The 13,974-nt window shown below is 46.9% G+C and overlaps 1 protein-coding gene across 1 annotated transcript in view; it reads left to right on the forward strand.

Annotated features, from left to right (window-relative positions):
- The window catches only part of LOC136573424 (uncharacterized), a 29,326-nt gene extending 17,501 nt beyond the window's left edge, over nucleotides 1-11,825 (forward strand). Inside the window, exon 4 of the mRNA XM_066574716.1 lies at nucleotides 11,463-11,825. Coding sequence (XP_066430813.1) covers nucleotides 11,463-11,616 — 154 coding nt within the window. The 3' untranslated portion in view covers nucleotides 11,617-11,825. The remainder of the gene's footprint in view (nucleotides 1-11,462) is intronic.
- Nucleotides 11,826-13,974: the final 2,149 nt, after the last annotated feature.

The raw sequence follows: 13,974 nt of genomic DNA on the forward strand, positions 1-13,974 counted from the left end.
TGCAAAAATGGCAAATTAAGTTCAATGTTGTGTAGAGGTGCACTACAGAGAACGGCCTGTAGGGGGCAACAGACAGGCATTCTGGTGCCTGAAAAAAGAGAAAACGCCCATAGGTGTGGTCCAGAAGTTTGGATATAAGAGTACATTCCTGCTACAGCCAGGGAGATGTTGGCTGAGAGAGAGCCAGAGAGACAGCTCAGTGGAGCTGGGAGGGCTGCTAGCCCCAGAGTCTGGTGCAGACCAGGAAGGCAGGAGGTTGACAGGGTTGACCACCCTAACCTCAACACCCAGGTGGGGTGTGTATATGGACTTTATGTTTTACTGAAGTACGTTATATGGTCTCTGTTTACGTTGTTTGTGCTGTGAATGAAGACTGGCAGGAGCCAGGTTTAAGGAACATCCATGTCTCCAGAGAGACAGCTGGTGCCCATTCCGGTCTGGAAGTTGGCGATCTGCAGGCAAGTAGACCCCAGCTTGCCACATATGGTGGAGGATGCGCTGGCATGATCTGGAGTGGCGCACAAAGCTGCAGGAGCAACATGTGGATGTTTGCTGTGACCAGTGCTGCTGTATGCAGTATAAAGGGCCAGGTGGCCGAGTGTGCTATACCTGCTGTATGCAGAGTTTAACGGGCCAGGAGGCCGAGTGTGCTATACCTGCTGTATGCAGAATTTAAAGGGCCAGGAGGCTGAGTGTGCTATACCTGCTGTATGCAGAGTTTAAAGGGCCAAGAGGCAGAGTGTGCTATACCTGCTGTATGCAGAGTTTAAAGGGCCAGGAGGCAGAGTGTGCTATACCTGCTGTATGCAGAGTTTAAAGGGCCAGAAGGCCGAAGTTTGCGGTTGCTGTGGGAGCAACAGAGGACCAGGCAGAGGAAGTCTGTGAGGCAAGTTTGTGAACTTGTTTGTTTATTATGGACTGTACAGTCAAGATGGCGGGTGGTGCAAGAGGCAACCAGAAAGAGCCATGCTGGGGGTGTTTGCAAAAGTGGCCAGTAAAACCCCACTGATCTGTATTGGAGGCTAACTGCAAAGCTTTGAGGGCACAGCAGGAGGTGTCCCCGCCAAAGGACTGTGATAACAATCCATGGAGGGGTGAGACTACTAAAAAGACTGTGCGTTCTGTGCGATATGGACTTGACGGTGAACAAATTGATGGCAATGTGGTTAAAATGCTGCATAACAGAAGGTTTTCCTTGCAGGAGAGTACTGAGAAAACTGCAGTGTGTGCACTGGGTGCAAAAAAGTTCAAAAAACGTAAGGTACATAATGTGTTGCATGATACGTTTTCTGTGCACGATGATACCATGAAAGCCGCACAGTGTGCACAGACATTTAAGAAAGAGTTGTCTGAGAACTGTGTTGCTGACCCGGTGGTGCAAGAAAAGTCTATTACCCCTGAAATGTCATGTGTGGGGGATGGTGGGATGTATTCTGTGCCTAATATGTGTAGATATGTTTCCCAAATGAAGTCAGGATGTGAACAGGGTGCAATGAGGAGTGCAGCCAACGCCCATGTGGGAGCCTGTGCAAGGATACCTCTAGTGAGAGAGGGAAGTAGTAATGAAGATAGTGTGTGTAAGACTAGAATTGCTGGAGTGAGTAGTACTATGCCTTCAGAGAGAGAAAGATAGATCGTACTAAATCTGGAAAAAAGAAAAAGGCTGCTGCTAGTGAGACAAGTGAGGTTGTCAGTGCAGATCCTGAGGTCCAGGGTGAGACAGCAAGAGAACGCTTGTTTAAAATTCAGGAGGGAGTTGCACCAATGCAAGCTCATGTAAAGCTTCTTGAGGAGGCATTGCAAACTGCTAATAGAAATGATAAAGTTTAGTTACAGAACGAAAGGACTATCTTGTGTCTGCTTGGAGAAGAGGCCAAGAGGCAAAGGCTGTTAGCAGAGGAACAGACAGATAAATTCCTAAAAGGAAAAGAAAGTATTCTCCAAGAAGCTGGGCAGCAGAAAGCAGAGAGTGCAGCTTTCTTAAAGGAGAAGGAGCATCTTGAGAGATTGGCTAAGAAGGAAGCTGATCACCGAGTGTTGCTGGAACAGAAGAATGTTCAGTGTGAACAGAGCTTAGAATAAATGAGAAGTGAGAAGTAGTATGAGGGATATCTTTCAACAGCCAATGAAGAGATACAAGACCTCAGATGAGGCTGATCGCAGAGTATGTCTGGAGGCACAGTCTGTGCAGTATGAACAGGACTGTAAAAAACTGCAAATGAAAAGCCAAGAGTTGGAGATGACGTGTTGAGAGTTAGAAAGGGCTTCTACAGATGCACGGAATCAAACTACAGGTTTGCAGAATTGAAAATGCAGTTAGCAAAGAAAAATGGTGACTTGGAGTGCCAGATAAGTCAGCTTAAGGAAAAGCTGGCACTATAGAAAGCTGCTTGCAGTCAGGCAGAGAAGCAAGCAGAGATCTTGAAAGACTTACTAGTTTACAAAGAAAACCAGGAAGCACTGCATGAGAGACTGGTGTCCCAGCTACAGAGGAGCCTGGATGAGGAAGCTGAAGAATATGAAGCTCAGATCAAGGACCTTAATCAGACTAATGCATTAGCTATGAAGGAACTGTCCCAACGGTTAGAGCAAGCGGAAAAGATGAATGAAACATTGGAAGAGGTCAAACAGGCTGTGGAAAGCAACTGTACTGAGCTTACCCATAAGCTGAAGGTCCTTTTGCAGGCTAAGTAAGAGTCTGAATGCAAGAGAAATACAGTAAAGATACAGCTTCGAGAGCTCCAAATAAAAATAACTGAAGGTGACAGTGTGCAGACAGTGTTGTCCGAGCAGGCTGCAGGTGGAGCTGGAAGCTCAGAGTGAAGAGTCCCAGTGTTACGATCGTGTGGGCAGACTAAGCATGGTGCCCACACGATCGTACCCAAAGGAGACTAGATGCATACAGGTTGCACACAACTGACCCTGTTCTACACGGGAGGATGGCAAGGTCCTACCTAAGCGGGGACATTGCCCCAATAAGGGCAGCCTAGCGGTCTTCGGATCTGGGCCCTAGCTGATCCTAGGAACCACGCACCGTACAGGATACATACACACGCCACATGACAGGGACTGAACAATAGGATACACAGCATACAGCAGCCACAATACAACCACTAGTAACAGATGATAAGCTGAATATAAATACCAGGTATTAGTTGACATGTTGTACAATATGTGGAAGCTAGCAGGCCACTTCACGGCTCCAGGTTATACTGCTAGTCCCTACACTAACCAGGAGTCCAGCAGAACCGGACAGAGTTCACACAGCACGCTGCAGCAGGACATTACACAGATTGCAGGTCACACAGTAAGCTAACACAAAACTGACAGAATTTAGACGTACAAACGGACATGAACCAGCAAAACCCACATCACACAGCAAACTTCCAACAGACAAGGATTCATGACTGCTTACCCTGAACACCAGAGACAGACTGACCAGGAGCTGGGTTTATATGTGAGCCCAGACCCAGGAGATTGGCTAGCAGGAAGTACCACACCCAGCCAGCTCAATCAATTAACCCTCCACCTCCTGTGGAGCTGTGCTGCTAGAAAACCTAGAACTACAGATTCCAGCAGCACACATAACACCCAGAAGCTACTGCAAGAAGAGACGCAGCAGAGGCTTAGTCTCAGTGCAGACCTGAAGACTACAAAATGAGAAATATGTGTTCCTCAAGCAGGTAGAGGAAGATGCAGAAGCTAAGAGAAACCTGTCAGAGCAGATTGCAACACTTCAGGCTGAGGTGTCTGACCTAGAATATAGACTGGAGAAGAGTGCTGTGTGCTTGGATTCTGCGTAAGAGCAGAAAAGAGAAATACAAGAGGAGTTAGAAGCTACAAGGCAGCAGTATGAAGAGAAGGCAGCTGCCTGTGATAAGCTTGAGAAGGTTAAAGTACATCTTCAGCAAGAAATAGAAGATGTTTCTGTGGAGCTTGTGTCCAAACTAAGAGAGACGCAGCAAATATGTGAACAGCAGCTTACAGAGGAGAAAATCAGGTCTGCAAGATATGTCACTGAATGTGAGCGTGCTGAAGAAAAGGTCTGTATGAAAGAGACTGAAGAGTTAACTTTGACACACACCCTGAAAATGATGTCAGAGAAAAAGGGGCTGTTCCAAAAGTTCACTAAGAATTGAAGCGTGAAGATGAAACGTTTGGCAGCACAGTGTCATGTTGCTGAAAAGACAGTTCAGAGACTAGTGCGGTCTAGGAGCCAGATCAGACAGCAAGTAAAAGAGAAGAAGGGCTTGTGGAAGATTCACGATAATGATGCTGGAAAGTGACCTCTGGTACAAAGAAAGCGCAAGGGCGTAGTCCAACAACCGGTGGCAGGAATGAAGAATTGTAAAAATAAGACACAAGTGGTGAAGCCTACAAAATTAGGTGAAGGTGACCTGGGCACTCCAGGTGAACAGTTTGTAAAGACTTGGCTGGTCTGGAGGAAAGAAATCAATTCTGTAAACAAAAGAAAAGTCATTAAGGTGAGAGCTGAACAAAAGATGCAAACTGAACAGACCTCTGAAGTACAAAAGGCCAAGGAGAAGGCAGAAAGTGAGGCTACTGAAGCTGGGAAGGTTTCAGAAGTGGCAGCAGAAATCCTGGAAGAACTGCAGCAAGAGTATAAGGACCTCAAAAAGCAAACCCAGAAAGTGAAGAAACAGGTTGTCCAGGTGGTAGAAGCCTATCACAGGGATGCTGGCTCCAAGGACCAACTCATCAGCGAACTGAATACTACCAAGCAAAAGTTAGATTCAGAGGTAAAGGAATTTTGAAGAATGCTAATGGGTCTAACCGATAACACTATACTAAGAGAAGAAATAGAACTGTTACAAAGTGAGGAAAAGATGATTATAAAGCTGAATGGATTGAAAAATGAATTAGAGACTGTAATCCATAGCAAGGCCATGCTGGAGCATGAGCTACATGAGGAACTGGAAGAGTACCGAGACAAGGTTCGTAAGCTAGAAGGAACCTTCAAAATGGAGGACTTAGTTAGCTCCAAGGATGATGGTGAAAAGGGTGAATACGGACTAGAAAAGTCTAAAGAAGTAGAAAAAAGAAAGATTCAGTTAGAGGAACTTGAAGATGAGTGAAAGCCACAGAGGATACAAAGTTGCACTTGGAAGTCAACCTGCAAGCTGGGAGGGCACAGTCTGACAGAGATCTGCAAGGATGTGATAAGCCAAGTGAAGACAAGAGCAAACTTGTCAGACAAGTAAAAATAGAAAGAGACCCCCGAGCCTGGAGTTTTGACCCTGGAGGGCCAAAAGAGAAAAGTGTGATACGGCCTTTATCAAGACGGGGGAGGGGGGGGGGTGTATGTAGAGGTGCACTACAGAGAATGGCCTGTAGGGGGCAACAGACAGGCATTCTGGTGCCTGAGAAAAGGGAAAACGCCCATAGGTGTGATCAAGAAGTTTGGATATAAGAGTACATTTCTGCTACATCCTGGGAGATGTTGGCTGAGAGAGCCAGAGAGACAGCTCAGTGGATCTGGGAGGGCTGCTAGCCCCAGGATCTGGTGCAGACCAGGAAGGCAGGAGGTTGACAGGGTTGACCACCCTAACCTCAACACCAAGGTGGGGTGTGTATATGGACTTTATGTTTTACTGAAGTACGTTATATGGTCTCTGTTTACGTTGTTGGTGATGAGAATAAAGACTGGCAGGAGCCAGATTTAAAGAACATCTATGTCTCCAGAGTGTTTCTACACAGCTAGTGCCCATTCCGGTCTGGAAATTGGCGATCCGCAGGCAAGTAAACATCGGCTTGCCACAGTTGATAAATGTATGGTTATGCAAATGGGCAGAAGAAACTGATGTCACCAATATACACTAAATGGGGTACTGCTAGGGAAAATAGGGAGATACTAGTGGACTGAGGACTTAACTGGAGAAATCAATGCCAGTCAGCTGCTGCAAAAGCTAATAAAGTGCATTAAAAGAGGTATAGGGGCGAGGAACGAGAACATTATCCTCCCACTATATAAGGCACTTGTCAGGCCCCACGTGGAACACTGTGTACAGTTCTGGACACCGGTACTCAGGAAAGATGTTACAGTGCTGGAGGGGGTACAAAGAAGGGCAACTAAACTAATACATGAAATGACGGGACTGGAATACCCAGAGAGGCATCAAAACTGGGATTATTTACCCTGGAAAAAAGACGGCTAAGAGGCGACCAAATAACTTTTTATAAATACATGAGGGGACAACACATGGATCTCTCCCAGGATCTGTTTATACCCAGGACTGCAACGGTAACAAGAGGACATCCGCTACGATTAGAGGAAAGGAGGTTTCATCACCAACATAGAAAAGGGTTCTTTACTGTAAGAGCAGTTAGACTGTGGAACTCTCTGCCTGAGGATGTGGTGATGGCAAAATCCATAGAAGAGTTTAAGAGGGGACTAGATGCCTTTCTGGAGCGGAAGGATATTACAGGATATAGATAGTCCCCTACTTGCGAACAGGGTCTGTTCCAGGAGCCGGTTCGCAAGTACATTTGTTCATATGTCTGAACAAATGGTTGTATGGAGGGGATCGCGGGTGGATCCAGCTCCATACAACGTCGGCTGCCGGCTGTTTCTTACAGCAGACAACCGGCGGCAGCACTTTCGACAAGCCGTGACGCTCATCGGAACTGTTAACACATTAAATGCCGCTGTCATAATAAACAGATAACAGAGATGTTAGAGCCCCATAACAAGCTTAACATCTCTACCCCACTGTCTCTCTGGTTGACGGCCGCTCCTTAAAAAGAACAGTCTACAAGGCCGTGTCACCTGCAAGATGCAGAGAAAACACAGAGACCCTTTGCCGGGACCCTCTTTATACGTGTCCCAGATGCATTACCGCATGGAAAGGAACTGTGTTCTGTTACTCGACAAGGTGGAAATGTTTACACTTTGTGGCAGGGGATACAGAGGAGCCTACGGACTATCAAAATGGTGCTCAGCCTTCTTTTTCTTCCACTACAGAAAATCCTGCGCAACTTTTCCACCACAGAGTTCTTGTCATGGCTGTGGAAAAGTAGGGAGGACACCTTCATCATAGAACAGCAGCACAATGCTGAAGACCACCCAGGAAAGTGAGATGCCAGAAGCCTCTAGGGAGACCAGCGAGAGCACCCCTGCAGGTGAGATAGCAATGAGAGTGGTGAAGGGGATTCCAGCTGGATACCCACCACCAAAGCTGCAATTCTACTGGGGTGACAAGCCGGAGCTGCTGGACTTGTTGCTTACAATTTCTCTCACTTCCCCCAAACTGGAAGAGAGGATCGAGGAGCCACGAAATTATGACCCCCGCTGTGAAGAAGGGAGATTTGTCTACGCCAGCCATTGCTGTGGCGTCTACTTTTGCTTCCACTCCTACTTCCACCAAGAGTTGTGCCACTGCTATATCCACTGGCAGAGACCCGCTAGCAGGAAGGTTGGTAAGGAAAAATACTGCAGTGAACTTTTCTCCATCTAGGAAGAGAACCTGGACTCTGCAGAAATTTTGGACTCATGATGGATTCGTGGAATCGTACTACCCGCCATAGATTTTGGTCCACCAAGACAACCATGCGGTCAAAGACGTGTTGCCGTAATTCCTACAGCCCTTTATTGTTGAATACGGTGATACAAACTTTACATTCATCTATACCGATGACCAAAACTCTGGGCCTATGGATTTATCTGCACCGCAGCGGCAGTCCCCAGACTGTTCTGAGCTGTGCCCTGTGGAAGAGGACAGCGCATCCGAGGACAGTGAAGTAAGTCCTGCCATGCGTGCTAGTCCCTCACTCTGCTCGTCTCTAGGGATCTGTGCATGGGAGAGCAGTGCTACACCCACAGGCTACACTACAGGGTCCGAGCCTGAAGAGCCTATAGTACCGCTCATAAGAAAAGTGGCTTGGTGCTAAGGAGCTTCTTTGCTGTTCCAGAACTGTTTAAGGGCTTTATTTGCCCCCTTTTATTGCCCAAATCAATGCAAATGTTTATCATGCATAATTTAATTGCATCAAGTTAAAGTAACATTCTAATGTTTAAGGCATTGTGCAGGGGGGTGAAATAAAGCTTTGTTATTTGCATTCAAGGAAGTCAGTGCACGTGTATGTTGTGTATGAGTGAGGCAGGAGATCTAGATGCTGCACCTAACTAAATACTCCAGTGTCTGTCTGCTGTCTTGTTTGGCAAGTTAAGCGCTGCCTGTCATTGGCTGAGCGCTTAGCCAATCAGCACAGCGCCTTCAGGAGGCGGGGATTTTTAAATCCCAGCCTGTTGAAAGTGCTGGACAGCAGTGCAGGGAAGCCAGCCGGAGGACGCGTCTGAGCGGCAGAGAGGTGAGTAAAATTTTTTTTTTTAACCAGCTAGGGATGATTTTCTGGGAAGGGCTTATATTTCAAGCCCTTCCCCGAAAATCATGCTGCAGGGGTTATCACAAACCACTGCTTTTAATGAGACCGGCAGCAGCGCCGGAGCCCATTAAAAAGCAATGGGATAGCATGGTGGACTTCTGCCACAGCTGTGACAGCTGCGACAGAAGTCCGTAATATACTCCCTATGCTTTCAATTAGGCTAGCGCTGCTGCCGGCCCCATTGAAAGCACCAGTGATACAAGCAGCGTTTTTTCTTGCGAGGCGAGTGTTTTCACTTATTCTCGCAGCGCAAGAGAGAATAAAACGCCTGTGGGTGTGAGCCCTAAGGGTGTAACTTGTGCCAGTTTTCTACTAGTTCCTGACAGGTGTAATCTGTGCCATCTTTATGAAGCAGGTGCGTCAAAACGTTTCTTAAATGCGTTACGTTTGTAAAGATAGTTCAAATGACCCCACAAATTATAATCATAATTAAGCCCCAAAGTCTTTGATAAATACCGGCACCCTCAGACCACAAAAAACGAATCACTGCACACGGCTCTTCTTTCATGCAAATCACAAGGGGGGCAGCCATTCTCCTGCACTACAGTCACAAATTAACTGATGAGACACGCTCAAACCTGCCGGCGGTGACTGCGGAGACAGCGACCTACAATGGAGAGCCTTGATAGGACAGCGCAGCCAACAGACGTTTTAATATAACTACAGTGAGGAGAGTTTTTGACTGGCCCTCGTATATTTACTCATATGTAATGTAAGGATATGTCTCTCCTAATATTTAAAGGGAACCCATCCCATCATAAAGTAAGGTCTGGTGCAGTTGGGAGCGGGTGAGTAGAAAAAATATATCCCCCGGCCACCCGTCACCTCCCCTAAGATCCAGCAGTGTCCCCCTCTGAAGTCGGCGTTCGGCATGACTTTTTTAAGTCCCATGCACACTCCTTTAGAAGTCAGAGGGGGGCGCTGCTGGATCGAGGGAGCAGGTGAGTAGAAGAAATGCATCCCCGGCCTCCCTGTCACCATAATGTAGTGTATGTGCGGACATGACAGGCTCGCTTTAAGCTGGTATATGGGTTTCTACTAAATATATCCACCATGCCTCTCGGCACAAGAGAAGGCGGTTTACATTCTGCCTCTTTTTTGGTTTAACCCCTTAACGACCAGCCCATAGTGTTTTTACGTCCTCCTGAAGTGGGCTTTATTCTCTGAGGACGTAAAAACATGCGTCCTACAGAGAATAAAAAGCCCCTCGGGCTGTGGACGTGACAGCTCCATGCTGTCGGTGTCCGCAGGTAGCTGACAGCATGGAGCTGTCATCCCGGGCTGCGGGGACCCCCCCCCCCCCCCCCCCGGCATTGGAACGCAAAAAAGTAAATAAAAGTGCTTGAAAAGTAAAAGATTCAGCTGCCCTGATGGATCGGATCCATCAAGGCAGCTGAAAATACTCACCCAGGTTCACCGATGTCTGCCAAGGAGAGAGGGTCCTCCGGGAGCGGCTGTTCTGCGCATGCGCGCCAGACGAATGACGTCACGCGCGTGCGCAAAAGAATGGAACCCCGGGGAGTTTAAAATCTCCTGGTTCCCGGCTCCTAAAGGTAGCTGGGAACCAGGAGATGTCCCCGGGGACCGCGGCGATTGCGAAAAAGTTTTTAAAAAGTAAAAATCAGCTTAATTTCACCTCCCCTCATGGATCGGATCCATGTGGGGGGGGGGTGTGAAAATACTCACCCCCGGTCCGCAGCAGCATCCCGGTCTTCCGGGACCTGAGTCCCCTTCTGCGCATGCGCACCCCATGATTGACATAGGGCGCGTGCACAGAGGGGCTCAGGACCCGGGAAATTTAAAATCCCTCTGCTCCTGGCTGCCATGTGTAGCCATGAGCAGAGGGATGTCCCTGCAGAGATGATCACTGTTATCCAATGGATAGCAGTGATCATTTAAAGTAAAAAAAAGTGTAAAAAAGTAATTAAAAAAAAGGGTAAAAAAGTAAAAAAAAAAAGTTTAAAAAGTAAAAAAAAAAGTTTAAAACGCTTACATTTCATCTCCCCCCACGGATCATATCTGTGAGGGAGGATGAAATTACGTACCAAAGGCCCCCGGATTTATCCGCGGACCTTACCACAGCTTCTGCGCACGCGCCCATCGCCAAAGTGGCGGACGCATGCGCAAAAGCCATGGATTGCCAGGATAACTTAATCTCCCTGCTCTTGGCTACAAAACTTAGCCGAGAGCCTGGAGATTTCACGCGGGGCCGCGGTGAGTGGTTCCTGATCACGTGTTCGCCGTTATCCATTGGATAACGGGGTTCATGTAAAAGTTTTTAAAAAAGTTTGTTTCATCTCCCCTCACCGATGCGATTGGGGAGAGGAGATGAAACTTTCTACCGGAGGCCTGCGTATTTGCACCCCGGCGCGATCTTCCTCCGTGAACTTTCCCAGATTCTGCGCATGCGACCGCCGGCAAAACACCGGACACATGCGCAGGAGTCGGGGAGCCCAGGAAATTTAAAATCTCCTTGCTCTCAGTGACCAACGGTCGCCGAGAGCCCGGAGCAGGGACAGGTGGACTCGTTGAGCGGTCCTCGGTCACGTGATAAAAATGGTAGCGATCTACCTTAGGCCGGTCTCACATGACCGGATACGAATTACGGATTCTGCATGCGTCTGATCCACGGTAATACGCAGATCAATCGCATTGGATTACACAATTGCGCTCACATTAGCGGGTTGGAATTGTGTAATCCACTCGCAGAAAAGAGAACGCAGCAGGTTCTATTTTACCGCGGATATCCGCAACATAGAGCCCATTGTGCTCCATGGTCGCGGATATACCCGCAGTCCATACGCAACTACATTGTATACGGGCTGCAGGTACCCGCGTCATCGCTAAGCGATGGTGCGGGAAATACAAACAAAAAAAAGTACTGCGCATGACCGCCTGCGTGAGTAGATAGTTATGCGCAGTACATTACGCGGCCGTACAGATGTGGGGTTTAAATAAATATATATTGAAGCAAATAGGAGAAAGTATGCAAAAAAAGATGCTTTCTTAATTATTCTTTACAGGGGACTTTTATCATTGTTATTATTTCCTCTTAACAGGAGCCGCCCTCCTCCTCCTCCCTCTCCCTCTCCCCCTCCTCCCTCTCCCTCTCCTCCTCCTCCATCCCCTCCTCCTGCTAGAAAAATTAAGAAAAAGTATCAGCTTTATGAAAAAAGTAAACGTGATTATGACAGAATCAAGAAACACAAATAGAACCAACGGAAGGAAGCGCCAAGTCACAAGCCTCGTGTCCTTCCTGTATTATTCACACCCTGTGTGTGAGACGCTTTGCATTTCCTTCTCTTGTCACATTTCATACTCTTTTTATACATATTTTATGTCTCTCATCTGTTGTAGAACTTTCAGCTGTTACTTATCTCTATTTTTTTACATTTCATAATAAATCTTGGACTTGATTAATAGAGCCGTCCGCCATTGTCTTCTCTGCCGTCCATCTCTTCTTGTATTTTTTGTGTTCAGTTCCCAAAGGTTCATTATTATCAAAAAAAGGAAATACAAATTACAGCCGTAAATTACCTCCAGTAGGTGGCGCTGCACGTGATTGTCAGAGCTGGAAATGTTCTGTAATTCTGGCTCCACTATTATGAGCTGCTGATGGAGAACAGCAGTAGAAGAAGGCCTATAATCTGCATATTAACCCCCTCCTGACAATTACCACTAGTTTGGAGAACATCTGGAGATGGAATTTACCTGAACATGTTGGACCTCCAGACTGGTTGCGCCAGACAACCGATGACCCTTTTACACGGACCAATGATTGATCACAAACGTTTATCTGAATGTTCATTTGCCCCATCATCAACCTCCTAAACATGCCTCAGTCAACGAGTGAGTAAATGCATGTCCATCAGCTTAGCTCTTTCATGCTGGCATAAAAATGGTCTCTGGTTGGCAGCACAACCGCTGTTCACACAACGTTATGTGCTGCCAACAAAGCTAGCATGTTGTAGCAATAATTGTTCTGCCGCATAATTAAAGGGGTCGTCCAGTTATAAACTATTGATGACTATTCGAGCACTTTAAATTTAGAATTGGCAATAAGGCTACCGGGATCAGCGATCTCCAATGTGTGCAAATTAGTTAGCGATGATCACCGGAGAAAGAACAAGAGACGTCAACTGTGTGGAGTCACCACCTTGCTCTTTCTGAGGAGCAGCTCAGTTTTAACTTAATTAATAGTGCAAAGTAGAGCAAAAGAATGTGTAGTGTCTAATCACAGGGAACAGCACCCTAAGTTACAGCTTATTGCAGGAGAATAGTAGTAAATCATTACAAAGTTTAGTACTGACGAATGAATACACAACTACATTGATAAGCGTAAAGCATGAAGCTACAATGACTAAATATGGTCTCCAGCAAACACTCAAGCTCCCACTAAAAAGGAATGTTCAGTCCACTATATGCCACTTTATGATCTTTGGACTGAACTGTGTTAACCCCTGAATAACATAGTTCCAGTTATACACCTATTTCCATGACATCTCTGCACCTTTCCTCCAAAACATCACCGACTGTCTATCTTCTGTCTCTAACACCATGTCCTACCTTATTCTCAAACTTAACCTCTCAAAAACTGACCTCCATCTCTTTCCTTCCTCAACCAGCCGAGACCCCCCTCCCCCCAACATCTCCATATTAGTATACTGCACCATCATAACCCCCAGACAGACCACTGACTTGGGGGTCACACTGGATTTGGACCTCTCCTTTAGCTCCCAAATCCAATATCTGGCCCAAACATGCCACCTGTACCTCAAGAATATTGCTAAAGTCTGGCCGTTCCTCATCACAGACACACTAAAGATACTTGTTGTCGCCCTCATCCATTCCCGACTCAATTACTGCAACTCACTGCTCATTGGCCTCCCCCGCACAAGACTCCAATCCATACTAAATGCGGCAACTAGACTAATCTTCCTATCCAGCTGCTTCTCAGATGCCTCTACACTATGCCATTCGCTGCACTGGCTGCCCATACACTACAGAACTCAATTCAAACTCCTCACCCTCACCCACAAAGCTCTTCATGGCGTCGTACCACCATACATCACCTCCCTCCTGTCCATACACCACCCAGCCCGCACACTTTGATCAGCCAACACATTGAGATTAAACATCCCGCTTTTGAACCTCACACACCGCCTCCAGGACCTCTCTAGAGCCGCAGCAATCCGCTGGAATGTACTACCCCAAAACATCTGGATAATCCCCAATTCCCAGAACTTCAGATGCGCCTTAAAACTGCACCTCTGCAAAGTAGCATACCAAACCACCTGATCTAGTCACCCACAATTTGGCCCCTCCCCCTCCCTATAGTTTTCCACTTTTACCCATCATGTACACTACCTGCTCCGCACCTCCTGTACTACCCCCACCACGTTTGTGTCCTAAAAACTGTATATCACATGTTATCGTAGCATTACTGTGTTCCCCCTTGCGCCACTGCCTGCCCCTGTACCTTCTGTATCACCACACCCCCTTCGTTTCCAATAATTGAAGAATGTAATTCTTGTAATTTCTGTATTTTTTGTTTTGTTTGTGTTCCCTATG

Source organism: Eleutherodactylus coqui, chromosome 7 (genome assembly GCF_035609145.1).
Source record: "Eleutherodactylus coqui strain aEleCoq1 chromosome 7, aEleCoq1.hap1, whole genome shotgun sequence".
Taxonomy (NCBI): Eukaryota; Metazoa; Chordata; class Amphibia; order Anura; family Eleutherodactylidae; genus Eleutherodactylus; species Eleutherodactylus coqui.